At 40.5% G+C, this 20214-nt stretch overlaps 1 protein-coding gene across 2 annotated transcripts in view; it reads left to right on the plus strand.

Moving 5' to 3' along the window:
• Positions 1-20214, plus strand: part of ABCC2 (ATP binding cassette subfamily C member 2) — a 61987-nt gene that overhangs the window by 9594 nt on the left and 32179 nt on the right. For both annotated transcript variants that reach the window (XM_090278394.1, XM_090278395.1), the window contains exons 3-11: positions 9403-9528; positions 11306-11440; positions 11648-11755; positions 12208-12263; positions 13469-13703; positions 14174-14337; positions 15128-15305; positions 18359-18613; positions 19696-19761. In XM_090278394.1, the coding sequence (XP_090134520.1) occupies positions 9403-9528; positions 11306-11440; positions 11648-11755; positions 12208-12263; positions 13469-13703; positions 14174-14337; positions 15128-15305; positions 18359-18613; positions 19696-19761 (1323 nt within the window). The remainder of the gene's footprint in view (positions 1-9402; positions 9529-11305; positions 11441-11647; positions 11756-12207; positions 12264-13468; positions 13704-14173; positions 14338-15127; positions 15306-18358; positions 18614-19695; positions 19762-20214) is intronic.

Raw genomic sequence — 20214 nt, forward strand, 5'->3', positions numbered from 1 at the left:
TTAAAAAAGAAAATAAAAAGTCTCTCACCCTATCACCTCCCAAGTCCCATTGTCCAGAACTCCATTTAAAATTATTTTGATGACTACCTCCATATTTACAAATAATGTATTTATACCTGTGTTTCTTGATCTGTCAATTAAAAAATATATGTATTGCTGCTCTCTTGAGCCAACTCCAAGCTTCCTTTCTCTCTCCTGCTTTTCAGTCTTTTAATTCTGTTTATTTTCAGTTCTTCTGGTGGTTACCTTTACACCTAAAAATAATCTGCTATCAATTTTAGACTCTACATCTTGATGCCTCTTTGTAAAGATGATAGAATTAGTGTCCCTAAGTTTCTTGGGTCTGGAGAACATCCTCAAATGAAAATTTCAAAGAGCACAACAGTATATAAAGTCTCTAAGGATTCACTTTCTGAAAACGTTCATCTGAATATGGAATGCTAGGCCCCAAAAATATATTTTTAGCTCTGAAGATGTCACTATATTGTTCCCCAGAATCCTGAGCTACCAAACTAGGATTTTTCTCATTCCTTGTTATCCTCTCTAGAAACTTTTATGCTATCTATTCTTGATATCCTGAAATTTTACCAGAGCCCGTTTACATGGGTCTTTTTTTTTATTCAGTGGGTTCTACGTCTCTTCCTAAGGACTCATGTTTTTCTTATCTCTGAGAAATTTTAATATGTTACTCCTTTCATTTTCTTCCCTCCAATTTTGAAACTGTTTCTTCAGAACTTCTTTGAGATGGATATTGGACTCTGAATTGTTTCTTCTTCTCAACTCCTTTCCCCTATGTTCTGAGACATTTCTCCAATTTTTTCTTCCTGTCATCCTGAAGAGCTTTTATTTTAGCAATCACAGGTTTTATTTCTAAGAATTCTACTTAATTTTTGAATATGCCATTAAAAAACCCAGCAACCTATTAATGGATGCAATGTCTTCTCAAGTCTCTCATAGGACATTAATTTTAAAACAGTTAAAAATTCTTTTCTGTTCAGTTAATAATTTCTGTTTGTTTCATCCCAGAATCAGTTGTTCTGATTAATTATATTGCTTATCTTCTTTGATAGTATTGGTAGTGCTCTGTTTCTTAAGTACGCTTACATGTTAATGAATACATGTGGCTGGAGTAGGTCCCTCTGCCATTATATAAGTCTGCCTCCCCATCTGGCCTTTTGTCAGTGGGAGGGCTGCCTGTGTGCTCTAAATCCTGAATAGCTGTCTGGACTTCTGGGCTTCCCCCAAGAACAGGATCCTGGGCTGTGCTTCTCTACTGCGTGCCAGGTGAACTTAGTTACTCTGGGGCACCATTGCCCACACTGCCCACTGGGCCTTTTTCAGGAAAAGGATTTGATTTCTTTAGAGAGTACTTCTGTTTTAGACTGTTTGGGGGTGATGGTGGTAAATATAGTTGTCAGTTTGCAGTGATGGGGTGGGTGTGGGAGAGAGAAGAAAATGACTGGCTTGTACCAGTTCTGTACACAGAATTTCAGTTAGAACTCTGATTTCTGTCCAGTTTCCCATTCTTACTCGCTGCCAGGGCTGACTCAGAGAACAGATTTATATCTGCTAAGACTCACCTGCAAGTCATACAGTAAAGAATTTATGATCTTATATATCAAGCAGTCCAGAGGTAGTGCAAGTCCAGGATTTGTTAATGTAGCAGCTCAACAACATCAACAGGTAGCTGATTGTTTTCATCTTTTTTTCTGATTACCTCAGCATATCAAGCCAATTATGAAGCTAACACATGATTGCAGGATGGTTGCAGCAGGTCCAGGCATCATGTCCTTATGTCAGTGTCCAGAGGCAGATAAAGAGGCCACCAGGTGCCCTTATGTATGAGTTTAAAAAATAGCTTTATTGAGATATAATTTACATACCATAAAAGTCACCTGTTTAAAGTGTATAATTCAGTGGCTTTTAGTATACTTACTATCACCACTAACTCCAGAATATTTTCATCACTCCAAAATGAAACTCTCTACCTATTAAGCAGTAACACCCTATTCCCCTCCCCACTCCAGTCCCTGGCCAACTATAAATTTATTCCTGTCTCTATGAATTTGCCTATCCAGGACGTGTCATGGACTTGGAATTATGCAACATGTCACCTTTAGTGTCTCACTTATTTCATTTAGCATATGGTTTTTCAAGGTTTATACATGTTGTAGCATAAATCAGTTCAGTTTTTGAAAGTTTTTTTTTTTACTGTAGTAGAATACACATAAGATAAAATTAACCATTTTAACCATTTTAAAGTATACAATTTAGTAGCATTAAGTGCATTCATAATGTAGTATAGTCATCACTGCTATCCACTTCCAGGGCTTTCTCATCACCCTAAATTGGAATCTTGTACCCATTAAACAGTCACTTCTCATTCCCTCATCCCCCTACCCCCTGGCAACTGCAAATCTGCTTTTGGTTTCTGTATACGCCTAGTCTGATTATTTTATATATAAATGCAAGTGTAGCCTTTTTGTCTTGCTTTTTTTATTTAGCATTATGTTTTTAAGGTTCATCCGGGTTGTAGCTTGTACCAGTATTTCATTCCTTTTTATGACTGAATAATTTACCATTGTATGGGTACACCATGTTTTGTTTATCTATTCATCAGCTGATGGACATTTGGATTATTTCTATTTTTGTCTATTTTGAATAATAATGTTAGGAATATTTGTGTACAAGTTTTTAGATAGACATAGGTTTTCAATTTTCTTGTGTATATATAATACTTAGGAGTGGAATTGCTGATTCATTTGGTAACTCTGGAAAGTCTATATTTTGAGGAACTGTCACACTCTTTTCCAAAGTGGCTGCACCCTTTTATATTCCTGCCAGCAATATATGAGTTTCCAACACAGTAGTCCCTCTGTATCTTTTGCTTTCCATGGGTTTGGTTAACTGTGGTCAACCACAGTCCAAAAATATTAAGTGGAAAGTTCCAGAAATAAACAATTCATAAGTTATAAATTGTATGCTGTTCTGAGTAGTTTGACTAAATCTCACCATCCAGCTCTGTTCCACCTGGACAGGAATAATCCTTTTGTCTCCACGCCATGTACACTACCCACCATTAGTCACTTAGTAGCAGTCTGGGTTATCACATTGACTGTCTCAGTATTGGAGCTCTGTGTAGAGTAATACTTGTTTCACTTAATAATGGCCCCAAAGTGCAAGAGTACTGATGCTGGTAGTTCAGATTTGCCAAAGAGAAACCATAAAGTTATGTATATATATGAAAAAAAAAGCATGGTATATATAGCATCAGTACTATCTGCTGTTTTAGGCATCCACTGGGGGTATTGGAATGTATCCCCCTGAGGATAAGGGGGGCTACTGTACTCATCTGCACCAATACTTGTTACTGTCCATCTTTCTGATTGTTGCTATCCTAGGTGTGAAGTGGTATCTCATTGTGGTTTTGATTTGCATTTCCCTAATGACTAATAATGTTGAGCATCTTTTCATATGCTTTTGGCCATTTGTATACCTTCTTTGGAAAAACGCATTCTTTTTTTTAAAATTTCAATTTAATTTTATTTTATTGATTATGCTGTTACAGTTGTCCCAATTTCTTTCCCCCCTGATTTCCCCCTCCCTCCAGTTGTCCCCCTCCCTTAATCCATGCCCATTGGTTGTGCATATAGTTCTTCTCAACATCTTCCTATCTACTCTGCTCCCTCCTACTAAGCTTCTTAATTTCTGCATCATCTCCCTCCCTTTTCCCCCTTCCCCTCCCTGCTGACCTCCCCCCAATATGTTCCCCATACCTATAATTCTTTTTCCCTTCTCGTTGCCTACTTAGTTTGCCTTTGTTTCGATTCCCTAGCTTCTGTTGTTGGTTGTTGTGATACAGTTTTCATTTTAATGTTCATAGGTTCGATCCTCCTTCTTCTAAACAAGTCCCTTTAACATCTCATATAACAGTGGTTTGGCTCTAATAAACTTCTTCAGTTTTACTTTGTCCTGGAAACACTTTCTCTGCCCTTCTATCCTGAATGATAGCTTTGCTGGATAGAGTAATCGTGGTTGTAGGTGTTTGATTTTCATTACTTTGAATATTTCTTGCCAGTCCCTTCTTGCCTGTAAAATCTCCTATGAGAAATCCACTGATAGTCTAATTGGGACCCCTTTGTACATAACTCTTCTCTTCTCTTTTGCTGCTTTTAAGATTCTCTCTTTATCTTTAATTTTTGACATTTTGATGATAATGTGTCTTGGTGTAGTCCTCCCTGGATCCAGCCTATCCGGAACTCTCTGTGCTTCCTGGATCTGTAAGTTCATTTCCTTCCCCAAGTTATGGAAGTTCTGCTTAATTATTCTTTCACGTAATTTTTAAATTTCTAGTTCTTTTTCTTCACCCTCTGGCAATCTATAATTTGAATGTTCGTTCGCTTATAGCTGTCCCAGAGGTTTCTGAGCCTCTCCTCATATTTCTCACTTTTTGTTTCTTCTTTCTGCACTGGTTGACTGTTTGTTCCCTCCCTATGTTCTGATTTGTTGATTTGATCCATGGCTTTCCCTTCCTCACCACTTGTCTTGTATGTATTTTTGTTCATTTCAACAGGACTAGCCTTCATTCCTTCCCTATCTTGATTCAGCCCCATGTTAGGTCTGTAAGCTGCCTTATGACTATAGCTCTGAACTGAGCCTCAGAAAGATTCGCTATTTGTTCATTGGTCAAGGCCTTTATTTGTTTTTTCATTATCTGTGTGATTGGTATTTCAATCATTAATTCTGCTATTCTGACTCTTTTGTTTATCTTTTCTTCTTGTGCGGGGCGCTGTCACACCTCCTATGCTGTATTGGGTGGAGCCCCATGTGCTCGTCACAACCTGGTGACCTTTCTCACCACACAGTGGCGCTTTGCATGGGGGCGGGGGTCCAAGATGGATTCCTGCTGTTACTCTCCACTGAGGAAGCAGGAGCCTCCTCCATCCCCACAGTCCGAGACAATGGGGTCTGCCTTCCCCGGCGTTGGAATCGAGAGCCAAGGGATCTGGTCTGCAGCCAGGGCCGGCTCCCAGGTGTTTCTCTCCTCCCTCCAAATGCAGGTGTCTGCTTACCGGGTCCCCACTGTTCGCTGCTGTGGCTGCCACCTCCAGCACAGTCCGATCTTTCTCAGCCACGGTTTTGTTCTTCCTACCTGTCTGGAAGAGCATCACTTGTATATGACTTCCATGTAGCTTTATTTTCAGGAACTTCTTATTATTTTTGGTTTTGCGGTAGTTGTAATCCTTCTTAGTTGTGGAGGGAGGCAGAGCGTGTCGGTCTATGCCTCCACCTTGGCCAGAAGTCCGGAAAAATGCATTCTTTGAATAAACCCTTTGCCCATTTTTTAACTGGATTATTTGTGCCTTTTTATTGTTCAGTTGTAAAGAGTTCTTTATTCTCTGGATCTATGTATCGCTTTGAATGGTGAAGAAAACTTTTCCCAGAAACCCCCACAAGCTAGTTCCCACAAGCTGTCCCCCACCTCTCTTTGGCCAGAATTGTCACATGTCCATGGCAAAAGCAGTCACAGGCCAGGGGAATGGGACCCTCATAACTGGTTTTAATTCACCTCGTGGGGTTGGATATTGGTACAGCTTCCACCCAAACATATGGCTGAACTGAGTAGGGTAGATATTTTATAAAAGGAGGGTTCTGTTAGGAAGAGGAGAATGGCTTTGAGGAGGCAACACTACTGGTCAGGGTCCCAACAGAAAACAGACAGCTGAGGCAAAACAGGATAATGTGAAGAGGTTGTAATTACAGAGGGACCTGGCACTTAAGCAGCAGACTTACCGCTCTAGGCTGGAAGGAACAAGAGTGGAGAGGGAGTCTGATGGAACAGAGAGAATATATAAGCATAGCAGCCAGTAATGTCGATCTCAATCGTCCTTCAGTGTTGCCTTTTTGTGCGTGTGTTTTGGGCCATGGTTTTCTCTGCTTTTACCTGCCACAGTTGGCATGTTTGCTTTTTGTCTTCTAAAATGTATCTGGTCTCCTGAGTTTGCCCTTCTTCATTCATACTCTCAGTGCTATCATGGATTTATTTCTTGGGTACTAGACAGTCATTCAATGGATTAGGGAAGGATGGGAGATAAATGTCCTAAAACTAGCATCTTGGACAGGAAATGCCTATCTTTCTCTATGCATGTTTTAAAAATATAATTGAACTCATTGTATATGCAGTTTTGTAGTCTAGTTTTTTTTTGCTTCAGATGATATAAAAAACATTTCCCCGTGTTAACATTATGTTTAAACATAATTTTGATGACTAAAGTCGTTCATCACATGATAATACCATAACTTATTTTAACAACTCTTGCAGTATTAAGTCCTCCCAACAAACCTCTCCACCACTGTTTCTGAGTTATAGGTTTTATAAGTTCTTCACCATTAAAAATGAGACTCCGGTTAACATTCCTGTACATAAATATTTGTCTTCAATTCAAGTCACTTTTTCAGAATAGTAGAATTACTATGTAAAAGTATATAAGCAGCTTAAGACTTTTGAAACACAAAGGAAACTTTTTGTACTCTAGGAAGATTTTTATCGATTGATAGTCTCACCAAAAGTGCATTAAAGTGCATTTCTCTGCACCTTTGCTAGCATTATGTAAGTATATTTTTCTTTACTTTTATATGCAAAATGGCATCCTGTTTCTTTGCTTTGCATTTCTATATGTATTAATTCATTTTTAAAAACATGTTAAGATTATTTCTTCATTTGGTAATTGTCTACTCATGTCACTTGCTCTTATTTTTTTAAGTGGGGGGGTTATGTATTTAACTTTTTATCTTCTTAATAGATAATTTAGAGAGTGTTATAAAACTTAACAGGTACAAAAGAGCACATGATATTCTAGTTACTCATTCCTGTTTGAATTGACAACCATCAAAACCAGATCCAGAGATAATTCATGATTGTACAAGTAACTACCAACATATATTTTTTTCACACCAATATTAATGTCACATATATACTATTCTGTATCTTGATGATTTTTCCATTTGACACATAACAATCTGCTTCTTTATTTATTATTATTATTATTCCTCACCTGAGGACATGTTTATTTATTTTTTAGAAAGAGGAGAAGAGAGGGAGTGAGAGAGGGAGAGAAACATTGATGTGAGAGAGATACATCAATCGGTTGCCTCTTGTAAGCACCCTGAACCTGCAACCTAGATATGTGTCCTGACCAGGTGTCTATCCCGCAACCTTTCTGTTTATGAAACAATGTCCCAATGAACTGAGCCACACCTCAGGGCTGCTTCTTTCTTTTTATTGGCTACTTGAGATCCTGTGATTTGGGTGTACCATATTTTGTGGGCCTTAATGACAGAAATTTAGGCGATTTCTAACCTTCCACCATCATAAGCAATGCTGTAATAAATAGCTTTGTGTGTATGAGCTTGTATGTAGGATAAACTCCTAGAAATGAAATTACTGAGTTAAGGGTATGTGAAATGAAAATTTTTATAGATAGTGTGAATTTCCCTCAGTCAAGGTTTTTTTCTGTATGACCAACTTCTTATTATCAAACATTTTTTAAATTTTATTTTTATTGCTTTTCTATCACAATTGTCCCACTTTTTCCCTCATTGCTACCCCTCACCCAGACCTCCTTCTCCCACAGTCAGTCACCACTCCATTGTCCATGTCCATGGGTTAGTTATACTAGTTCCTTTACTAAACCTTTCCCCTACTATTAGCAAACTTTTTGATATTTGCTAATCAGTTAAGTGAAAAATGGTATGTCATGATTTGAAATTGCAGTCATTATTTGTGAGGTTAAACATCTTCTCATATGTTTAAAAGCCTTTTGTATTTCTTCTTTACATTGTCCATTTATATTCTACTTTTTTGCACTGGTTGTTAGTTTGTTGGTTTTTAAAAATTACTTTTAGAAGTTCTTTATAATGTAAATTGGTCCTTTTTGATATGGTTTGCTTTGTATATTTCTAATCAGTTTGTATGAGTTTAATATATGTAAGCTCATGGCAAGGTCCCCTCCTTTTCCCTTCACCTAGTCATCCTCAAGGGTGGATGCTTTAGCTCCAGCTTGTGCTATTTTATCTCCTAATTTACCTAAAGGCAAACATAACTGGCCTCTTCAAAAGCAATTTTTTCCCCCCAAATTAAGTCTCATGTGAGGAAAGCACAATACTGTGTAGCATATTATATACTTGAGAAACATGCATTCCCTTATCAATTTATTTCTGACTCTAACCTTGTGAAATAATAGCACTAGTTCTATAGTTAAAAGTGATTCATCTCCCTCCTTGGCTGATTTTCATTACAGAGGGCTCAGTATCTTTGACCAAGTCATTCTGGATGAACAGAACATGGGAATGAGGAGGGACAGATTGATGGGAGTTGAAAGGGTAGGTGAGATGGTACTAAAGATCTTCATTTTAACAGTTAAGGTACTGGTGGACCTCCTCAGCAGATCTAATAATTCTCCATCCTGATGAGTGGGAGTGGTCCTTTAGAACAATACAATGTGTGTCATGTCTCATGAACTCATAGGACAAATATTGATTGCCTTGGAGTCATCTTAGGTGACAGAGTTGCAACTGCTTGAAATACTAACTTCAAAGTTTATATGGGGAAAAGGCTGGGACTAATGACCAACAAAACGTAATAGTGGCATCCCAACTTGAGTGAGAGATCCTCCTTTTAAATCTATATTGTCTTAGTTATCTATTGCTGTGTAACCAATTACACCAAAACTTAGCAGCTTAAAAGTAAACAGTTTTGATCCCGCAGTTTCCCTGCGTCAAGAATTTGGTAGCAGCTCTCTGGATCCTGCTTCAGGGTCTCTCATGAAGTTATCATTAGTATGCTGGGACTAAGGTCATCTGAAGTGTCGATTGTGGCTAGAAGATCTGATTCTAAGATAACTCACTCACATGGCTGTTGGTAGGAAGTCTCAGTTCCTTTTCAGGTGAACCTCTCCATAAAGCTGCTTGCATGTCCTCGGGATGGGACCGGCAGCTTTCCCTGCAGTGACTGATCTGAGAGAACAAGGAGGAAGCCCCATTGTTTTCTGGAACCTAGTCTTAGAAGTAATACATTGTCACTTCCATTATATTTTATTCATTAGAAGCAAGTCACTGAGTTCAGCTCACACTCATGGAAAGGGGAGCTTCTTTGAAGGAAGGAATATCAAAGAATTTGTGGACTTATCTTAAAACCACCACACTCAACAGTCTTCAAAAACACTTATGATAGCATACTTTGAACTTTATTCCATTGCTTGAACTACATGTCTCCATTCATGCCAGAAATATTTTTTGAGTGTGTTATCTGAATCACTGCATACCATTTTTACCATCTATTACTGGAACCATTTTATTCTAAAAAATAACATCTTCCTAACAGTGGTCTGTTTTCCTTTTCAGGTGCTTGTTGGGTTTCTTCTTATTCTAGCAGCTGTAGAGCTGGTCCTTGCACTCACAGAAGACTCTGGACAAGCCACTGTCCCTGCCATTAGATATACCAATCCAAGCCTCTACCTGGGCACATGGGTAAGGCTCATCACCATTTCTTCCCTGTTTATCTAAGCTCTGTTCAGTCATCTAGCTGAAATGTACTCTTCTGGAATGAAATAAAGTCCAATTTCATCTACCTTTTTCAAGGGACCTGTGATGAGGCAAAGCTTGATTATAATAGGGTGAAACAGATTTTAGCTTTTCATATATTTCTTGTTTTTAGAGAGAGGGGGAGGAAGGACAAAGAGATGGAGAGAAACATCAATCATTTGTCTCTCACACGGCCCCAACTGGGGACCTGGCCCACAACCCAGGCATGTGTCCTGACTGGGAATCGAACCAGCGACCTTTTGGTTCACAGGCCAGCACTCAATCCACTGAGCCACACCAGCCAGGGCAGTTTTCATCTTTTGAACACTAGTTTACAGACCCCTCTCCTCAGGATAAGTACTAGCTTTAGTGACTAAGATATGTATCTTATGCTCTCATATGTTGTCATCTAAGGATTATATGTGAAATTCAGGTTTATTGCTAAAAAAATTTTTCTTAAATGCTGTAAATATTACTTTTAAATTGATTATAGACTGTAATCAATGGGTCACTGTGTCTAGAGTTATTGTATAAACTTGATGACAGAAACTAATGTTTCTTCTGCAAACATGTTTTTGGGGGACTGTCTATCTGGTGTTTTAAAAGCAATTGAACAAGATGCCTTTATTTTAAAAGAGGAAGATGCCTCATACTTGGATTTCCAGTCTTTCTTTAAAAATAAGAGTGTCTGGCAACTATGGGCTTACATTCCCACAGGAAAATGGTCAACTAGGACTGAGTAGCTGTTGCCCTCAATAGACCAGGCATGTGCTCAGTACAGTCTCCCAAACGTCACTCAGTAACATGGTCTGTCTGGCCTCTGCAGATATATTGTTTGTTAATGCTGTTTAAAAAAAACAAAGAGCCCTGGCTGGTGTGGCTCAGTGGATTGAGCACAGGCCTGCAAACCAAAGGGTCGCCGGTTCGATTCCCAGTCAGGGCACATGCGTGGTTGTGGGATGGGTCCCTAGTTGGGGCTGCATGAGAGGCAACCACACATTGATGCTTGTCTCCCCTTCCCTTTTTCCCTCCTTTCCCCTCTCTCTAAAAATAAATGGATAAAATCTTTAAAAAATTAAGTTAAATAAACAAAGAAGGGTCTAGGTGGTGGTATGCTGTATCTAGTGACATCATGCTGGAACTTGAAGCCCATACAGTGGGAGTATTTATACCATGGAAATTTGTAATTGCTCAATATTGGTTTATTGAGTTTAGGAAACCAACATTTAATTAACTATATCTAAGTGAGATGTTACAAGGGACGTTGTTATTAATTGTTTAGTCTGTGATATTATTTAAAAATCATGATATAGACACCTTGCACCTATCCAGCAGAATCTGCCTCCACCACCTGACTGCTGTAGTACCTGAAGTTAACATACTTGGGTCTTGGAAAGATTTTTCTGGCTCCCGAAGTAACACCATTAAAATCCAGTTAGTGACCCTCTGCTTTCTTTGCTAACTCCCCGCCCAAGTGCGGTGACTAGAGATGGGGTGAGGAAGAGGGTCCCAGGGAGAATGTGGAGGCCCTGAAAAGAGAAAGTTAGGAGGTATCAGAGAGGAAATCTACAATTTGGCATTTGCATGCTGTCTGCCTGCAGATTAAGTGCAACAGTCTATTCCTGTCACCCTCCTTTGTTTCTCTCTTTTCTGACATCCCTTTTGCTTCTTGTCCTTCGCTAGTGCCAGTATTTTTCAGAACTTAATGTGAATTTCTCTCTAGCTCCTGGTTCTACTGATCCAACATGGCAGGCGATGGTGTGTGCAGAAGGACTCTTGGTTCCTGTCCCTATTCTGGATTCTCTCAATACTCTGTGGCACTTTCCAATTTCAGACTCTGATCCGGATGCTCTTAAAGGTAAGGAGGAATGAGAAGGTGAGATGAGGGGAACCTGCTAGGCAACTTCTCAGTCAGAGTCAATGACATAAATTAAGTTGAGCTCTGGGATAGAATTGTATTTAGGGGATTTGATATAGGCTTTCATCACAAATATTGACATTTGTGGGCTATTTAGACTTAATTTGGATAAAAGGCTCATTTTATCTTTGTTTTGTTTTCCCATAGGACAGCAATTCCAGTCTAGCCTACTCCTGCCTGTTCTTCATCTGCTATGCATTACAGATCCTGATCCTGATCTTCTCAGCATTTTCAGAAAAAGACGACTCATCAGATGTGAGTCTTGAAATAGACCCACCTCATAGATTATTTAATTGGATGGCACCTTGACAACATAAGGTGTAAAGGTCTAGGTGTCTAGGTCTCATATGGATCCCCTGAGATGTCTAGGTCTCATGGAGGTCCCCCGAGCCCAGAATACAGTAGTAAAGACCACTTTATGACTTAAGGAAACAGAAGGTGACAAGAGTATGGAAATATTGACTTTGACATTGACCCACAAATCTTTAACATAAACAATTAATTCATACACCTATGCCAGAAGGTCTAATTATCATTCAACTGGTGACCTTATCGTCTCCAAGTAAATACATATTGACCAGCCTACTTCAGTATTATATACAGTTTCTAACACAACATTATATCAGTTTCTGATTTTAGAGTCCCATGGAGTTCTTGTTTCCAATTTATCTATGTCTTATTTGTATGTGTGTGTGTGTATTTTACAGAATCCATCGCTCACGGCCTCATTTCTGAGTAAAATTACCTTTAGTTGGTATGACAGGTAGGAAATGCCTGGAAACTGGGTTTTCTCTATTCCCATCCCCTCACTCTTCTGCAAGTAATGGAAATTTTAATTTTCAAAATGCCTCCTGTGCCTCCATTTCTTCTCTACTTAGAGTCAGAGAATGTTAAAACATACAGATCAATTTGGTTCAGTCTCTTCATCAGGCAGACTAGGACACTGAGAAGATGGAGGGAGATTTGCTCCCGGTAGCCTGTGGCCCCCTGGAGAAAAGAAAGGGCTGTAAGAAGAGGAGGCAGTAGAACAGGAACAGGGGGATGTGGGGACAGGCAGCGTGGCACAGATTTGGAGGGTAAGGGGTGAATTAGTTGGATCTGGAACCAGCATTCTTGTCCTTTGTGGTTTCACAAAAGCTTTTGTCTTGTAACACCCATGTATCCCTTCTTAGATAATGTTTTCAATGCATAAGATTAAAGACATAGGATCATAAAAGAAAACAAATATGTTGAAGAATAGTTACCTAAATATTTTTTAAACCACATGTATGATGTAGTAATACAAGTGCTTCTTTATTAATGCATTAAATAACAAGATCTTGTGATGGGTCATATAATGACCATAATTTCAAAGCAGCGATGAGTGTAAATGAACCTTGAAAACATCTTTGATTTCTCCTAGAGACAAAGGCTCAGGTAGCCCCTTTGACAACTCTGGTTGGGTGCCTTTGCTCCTATCAGAAGGAAAGCTTAAGTATCAGTTAGAAGCTCTTAAAAATAAAGACACGATTTATTTTTTCCATCCATTTTTTCAAATCCTAGGTTGAAGAGCTCTGATATAGAAAGACAATCTGGAAGTGTCTTCCAGGTCTGCTCAGTTCCTTAAGGATATGACATCGTGTAGGCCCCCAAGGAGACACCAGAGCCGCAGATGCAGCTAGTGTTTGAGGAGGAAGGAGAAGGGAGAGGGAGAGGCGATGCTCGTTTGGCTCTTAATTCAATAGTGCTCCTCCTCTTCTCTTCTCTTGTCTTCTACCACCTTCTGTTCCCCCAACCTGATCCCTTCCCTGCTCTCCCTACTCTTCTGTCAAGATCAAAAGGTCAGGAGGTGGGGCAATGAACAAGGGCAAGTCTCATTCACCTGTCCCTCCCACCCAGAACTGGAAGGTGGGATTTGATAGAGGTGTCCAGGAGAGAGCCTCTGACCCAACCCGCAGGGTCTCAGCCTCTGCATCACTCTTATTCTAGCATTGTTTGGAAAGGCTACAAGCAACCCCTGACACTTGAAGATATCTGGGATGTCAACGAACAGAATAAAACCAAGGTGTTAGTCAGCAAATTTGAAACATCCATGGCAAGAGAGCTGCTGAAGGCCAGACAGGCACTGCAGAGGCGGAGGCAGAAGAACGCTCAGAGGGACTCTGGAACCCAACTGCATGGCCTGAGCAAGAACCAGAGTCAAAGCCAAGATGTCCTTGTCCTGGTAACTCTCCCACGAGGGTCTGTACAAATGCACTGTATGACTCAGGCAAGAGGATATCAGGGACATGGTAACTCTGTCCTCACATTTTACATCACTTTATACTTTGCAGTGAATTTTATATTATTATTAGTATAATACTAATAATACCTTAGTGATGGATACAAGGAGGTATAATTTACTATTTCCTCTCCTTTTTGGTATATTTGAAACCTTCTATAATGAAATGTTTTTAAAATAGAAAGATAAAATAAAATAATGCCTGAGCATTACCAGAACTTGTACCTTAATGGAATTTAGCATTAGCAGTTCAGTCACTGACTTTTTCACTCAAAAATATCTATTGAGTGCCACTGTGTGTCACCAAACCCTGTACAAAGAAGGCAGCAGTGCTCAGGGGCTTAATAGTGAAAGACAAAGTCTTATGCTCCACAGCACCGTGTATGTACTGCTGTTGTTGGTTGTGTACATAGGAAGAAGCTAAAAAGAAAAAGAAGAAGTCTGGGACCACAGAAGACTTCCCTAAATCCTGGTTGATCAAGACCCTCTTCAAAACTTTCTACATCATCATCCTGAAGTCGTTCCTGCTGAAGCTGGTGTATGACCTGCTCATGTTTCTGAATCCTCAGCTGCTGAAGTGAGTCTCTGAGCCTGCGCTGTCTCCTCTGCCACTTTCCCTTCTTCCCCTGTGTCTGCAGGAAGGAGCTTATTATGAAATTGTCATTTTTTAAAATGCTCACAATCGTCTTTCACTATACAGTGTAGTGTGTGTGAAGAGATCAAGCAGTTTTCAAAATCTAAGATGATGTGTTCTTTAGTCTTTCTCTCCCACTCCCCCAACCTCTGCATAGAAAGCTGGACATTTGTTAGGGACTCTTTCTTGTTAATCAAAACTGCTGTGGGCTAGCCATGCCCAAGAGGGGGGCAGCATTCCCCAGGAGAGCCTTGTGCCTCATGTCGGTAACCTCATCGCTCCACAGTCACAGGCGTCAACAGCAGGTTCAGGTTAATCATGACAAGACGCAACTGTCTGCTTGGACCTATAGCATGAACTATCTCCAAGGGAAGCCCTTCTAACTCATTCTGGATACATGTCCTAATTCCTCTCCAGGCTTACATTGCCTAGGAACTGATCAACTTATCCCGTACAGCCTCTGTTCCCAGGCACAAAGCATTGCAGTGACAGCTCCGTGGATCATTCATAATCCCACCTCCCAGACATGGGTCATCAGCCCTGAGCTCTTCCTGCTCATCTTCGCATCAGAGCAAGATCGCTGGCATGACTGTGGCACTCAGTCTTCCAAGAGCATTGACAATTCTGGTCACTTTGTTACCTACAGGGTAGGGCCGGGTAGCTGGCTGTGCAAGAGGAGTGTGGAGCCCTTGGAGGCTTGTTGGCCGTCACTTACTTGGTTTTGCTCTGGCAGATTGCTGATCTCCTTCTCAAATGAACGAGACACCTACGTGTGGACTGGATACCTCTATTCAATCCTCTTCTTTGCTGTGGCCCTCATCCAGTCTTTGTGCCTTCAGTGTTACTTTCAACATTGCTTCATGTTGGGCGTAAATGTACGGACAACCATCATGGCTTCTGTATATAAAAAGGTAAGTGAACTCTGTCAGGCACCACCAAAGAAAAGCCCCTTCGCAAACATGACCACCTAGCACAAGATTGATGAAAGTGTGATGAAAATAAAAACTGACCTTAACACTTGATTTTGACTAACCATACAACCTTCTTTAGATGTTTCTTTGGAAACTAAAATATGACAAATGTGGATAAGGACATAGGTGTGTGTGTGTGTTGGGGGTGGGGAGAAAGGATATGTTCCTGGGGAAAACTGGCCTGCTGTTCTCTGCCTAGGGTCTGCCTTTCAGCCTTAAAGCCTTGCATATTTGTCCTTCTTCCTATGTCTCTCCACAAAGTGAAAGGTCAGAAAAGAAGCTGGCCAAGGGCAGACTCTTAAAACCACCAATATTTAAGTCCAATACGACATGAAATAGCATTCACAAGGCCTGGTGCATCCATCTCAAATTACAATTTTGCCATGGCGCAGAATGCTCTCTGGCCCAACGCTCCACCTCCCCACACCCACTTTGCCCAGTGACTTCTTTTTGCTAAATCTTTCGTGGCTGAGCAACACCCCCACTGCGTAATTCCTCTTTTGTTTTATTTATTTATTTATTTTATTTGTAAATACATTCCGTCTACCCTCTGAGCTCTGCACACTCGAGAGCTTTTTCATCTCCTTAAGACGATCTGCCCGTCTTCCCTCTGGTATATTGCTTTTAACATTTTACGGTCTCAGAGCAACTGTATTTTTCTTATATCTTAGATACCAAGGTGGAGTCTCATTTTGTCCTTTAAGAAATGAAAATAGAGTCATTTTATCTTGGTAAAGAAGATATAAGTAAAAAAGAAAGAAATGAAAACAGAATAGTTATGATCAGTGACTGTAAGCCTGAGGGGAAATTTTATACATGAAGAGGCAGGAGATTTTATAGTGCACAACACCAAACAGGTACCTTTTCTTGCTGGTTTTCTTGCACCACTAGAGACTTCCAGCACAGTGATTTCTCTATGGCAGCTGCTGGGTTTCTCCTTTGCTTCCTTCGCCTACAGCACTGATGTGTCTTTGTCTTCCCTGAGTAGATGTTGACTCTTCAAGAGACCCAGACAGGTAATCTGCGTGTCTTTAGGTCAGAAGTCTGAAACCTCCCTGAGACCCTCACATTGGCATCTGCCTTCTCCCAAATTAATGTTTTAATTCCCTTATATTGAATTTCTGCTGGTTTGCAGGATATGAGGTCACCAACTAGGCTCTCTTAGCCATTTCTATGAATGTACACTTTTACAATTGTGATGATTCATTCCCTCTATTTTGACTATGAATATATCCCAGGTTTTGTAACAGTTACAATTCATGAGGAATTTGTAAAATAGAGCTTTTTTGTAAAGATTTTATTCATCTACCTTTAGAGAGAGGGAAAGAAAGGGAGAAAGAGGGAGAGAAACATCAATGTGCGAGAGAAACATAGATAGTTTGCCTCTCGCACACCCCCAAATGTGGGACCTGGTCCACAACCCAGGCATGTGCCCTGGCTGGGAATTGAACCAGTGACCTTTCAGTTCACAGGCCAGTGCTCAATCCACTGAGCCACAGCATCCGGGGCTAAAATAGAGATTTTAATGAGACATATAAATGTTGCTACTAAAATAGAATTTTAAATTGACTAATTTCTTATGTTTAGGCAATGCTTCATTTATGAAATGTTATGAAACATTTTTCATACCCATTACCAATCCATAGCCCTATAAAATAATTGCATTATCCCTGTTTTGCAGAAAATTAAAGCATAGAGCAATTCAATGCCTACAGTCGTGTAGCTAAGACCTGCCCCCAAACAAGGGCTATTGGACTAAATCAATGACTTTTCCACTTCATTAAGGTTTATTGAGAAAAGAAAAGTATAGTGATAATCTGGAAGGGTAATTAGATATTACTTTGTCTCTCTTTTCGTACGAAAGTGGAGGCATAGAAGTGGACTGATTTCTCTAGACCCTTGGTAGCTTAACATTTTAGGAAATTTCCCTCTTTTTACTCTACAACCAAGAATCCTGGTATGTCCCAAAGAATGTATTGGTAATTTAAGATGACAATAGAACTTTTAGGAGAAGCATTGAAGTGAATATCTAAGGCCACTTGTAGCCCATACTCTCTCTTTATGGGAATTAGAAGAAGGCTCTCCTTCCTCCATGAATATGGTGATTTGCTGAGCATAGCGCAAGCTGTTTTCAGTAACCCCACCCCCAACCCTAGTTCCTTAGCAGGGGGCATTTGTGCCAGGCATTCATTGTGGTAAGTGACAGACTTGTGGGTATCAGCGCTCTGATCTCTTTAACATGAGAACAGGAGGCTCATACTACAAGATTCAGAGATCTAGACATTGCCAGCAAATTTCTGACAATAAGTCATTTTGCTTCACATGTGTGAACCCTGCAACTTTCCTTTCCATTCTAAGGACTCTGTCCTTCTTGGGAATGGTTGCAACCTCCTCATAAGAGTATGGCTCCAAATAACAGCACCACATCAAAAGTCTGCAAGGCCAGAATCAGTATATGCTTCCTCTCGTCATGCCTGCATTTGATCAGTCTTTCAGTGTTTGATTCCCTACTGTGTGCCATGTGATACAGTAGTGAAGTGCACAGATCTAGTAACCCTTGTCCTCACAGAGTTGGTGGGGAAATAGAAAAACAAAACAATTACAGCTCCGTGCAATGAATGTAATGGCAGAGGTAGGCACAGGATGTTATGAGAATACACAGGAGGGGTATCTAACCCAAGCTTGAAAATCAGGGAAGTCTTCTAAGAATATGTTCTATCTAAGCAGACACTAAAGAATAAATAAGAATTTTCTGAACCAAGAAGTGTGGGGGTGGGAGGTGGGGTTGAAGGAGGTGAGCATAGCAGGAAAGAAGAGTCAAGAGTGAGAGAACACTGGGTAAAATTTGGAGGCAAGAAAGTACAGCTCCTTGAAAAAGTTGTGTCCATATGGAGCCCATCCTTCTGCTGTGTTCTCACTTCCCAAGTTTCCCCTTATACTTCCCAGTATCGTTGGCCTTGTCCATGGGTCCCAATCTCAATATTTATTTTTAGGCACTGAGCCTATCCAACCGGGCAAGGAAACAGTACACCATTGGAGAAACAGTGAACCTGATGTCTGTGGATGCCCAGAAGCTCATGGACGTGACCAGCTTCATCCACCTGCTGTGGTCAAATGTTCTACAGATTACCTTAGCCATCTACTTCCTATGGGTAGAGCTGGGACCCTCTGTCTTAGCAGGTGTTGGGGTGATGTTGCTCCTAATCCCAGCTAATGGGATAATTGCCACCAAGAATAAGGCTATTCAGGTAAACAGAGTCATTCTAGGGATATACACACCTTCTTCAAAGTCTAAATTCTTTTGCTTTTTTTATTCTAACTCGGTGGGAGTGTGAGCAAGGCAAAACTGGTGAAAGACTTTCCACCATCCCAAATGAACTTGGCTTTCTCTGTCTTCCCTTTTCATGTTCTGACTGCTCTTATGGTTTACACTCTATCTTCGTTCATGTTAGAGGGAAGAACCTGACTGGAGAGGGAAGAGCTTCCCAGGGACCCTGAATATAACTCTTCTACCTTGCTTCACTGGGCCCTTCTTAGAACAGTGATTACTGACCCTGTTTCTTCACCATAGCAATACAAACCAACCACACAGAACAGTCGCACGAGTGACTCAAATTTTAACCCTAAACCCTAGCAATCAACCTTCCTACCACTAGGCGGCAGAGTTCCATGTGGATGGTCGTTAGCTCTGCCAGAAATCACAGGTTGAGTGGGTAGACCCCACGGTCTACATAATTCATTCATCCATTATGCATTCATTTAGTAACAAATTATTTTGATAGTATTTATTGTGCATCCTGCTTTTCTGGAAACACAGCAGCAAGTCAGACAAGGTTCTTGTTCTCGTGAAGCTTACATTTGACTTGAGCCATAAACAAACAAAAGCAAGGGAGAAAAATATCAGGGCATGAAAACTCTATGCAGAGGGTCAAACAGGGCGATGTGATAGCAAGTGAGTGGGTGATTGTTTTAGACTACAGAGTCGGGAAAGTCCTCTGTGAGGAGGGAATATTTGAGCTGAGCTTTGAACAACACAAGCCTGACCACCAAAGAGCAAGCCTGGAGAAAAACAACCTGGGAAGATGTCATAGGCAAGTCTATGCAGTGCGGGCAGAAATGAACTTGGCACATTCAGGGGTCAGAAAGAAGGTGGGTGTAGCAGGGGCAGAGTGAGAAAAGAGGAGAGTGGGAAAGACACATCCCATCAGTGGGAACCTCAAGTTCTTACCTAGAGACAGCCACAAGTGCCACTGAGACTCACCATCTGCAGCAAATCTGGACCCTCTCACATGGAAGTGTGTTTTGTTTATGTTTTCTTTCTTCCTGGCAGGTAAAAAATATGAAGAACAAAGACAAACGCTTAAAGATTATGAATGAGATTCTCAATGGGATCAAGGTGAGAAGCCGAGCGTAGGTGACCCTCCTCTGTGTGCAATGACAGCAGCTCTGGGGTCTTGGCCTTAGCAAACCTTGGCAGACATTGTGGACTCCTGCTTCTAGGCCTATGAGGTGTCATGTGACTCCTGATTCATCTACCCACAAGTCTCCTGTTTCTTCACCTCTTATCCCTCTCAGGCCCTCTTTTGAACCCTGATTTTTATTTATTTACCCTAAGTGGTTTGTTTTGTTTTTTTACATTACCTTACAAATTGTTGAATGTGCACAAAAGTCACCAGAATGATATAATCAACCCTCGTGGACATCACCCAGCTCCAGCAATAATCAGCATGACCTAACTAGTTTCAACTATACCCTCTGCACCCCACTTCATTCCTTGCTAAATTACTTTAAAGCAAACCTCAGATTGTCTTGTCATTTCACTAGTAAATATTTTGTGTATATTTCTAAA

Source organism: Furipterus horrens, unplaced genomic scaffold, assembly GCF_987537825.1.
Source record: "Furipterus horrens unplaced genomic scaffold, mFurHor1.1.pri manual_scaffold_5, whole genome shotgun sequence".
Classification (NCBI taxonomy): Eukaryota; Metazoa; Chordata; class Mammalia; order Chiroptera; family Furipteridae; genus Furipterus; species Furipterus horrens.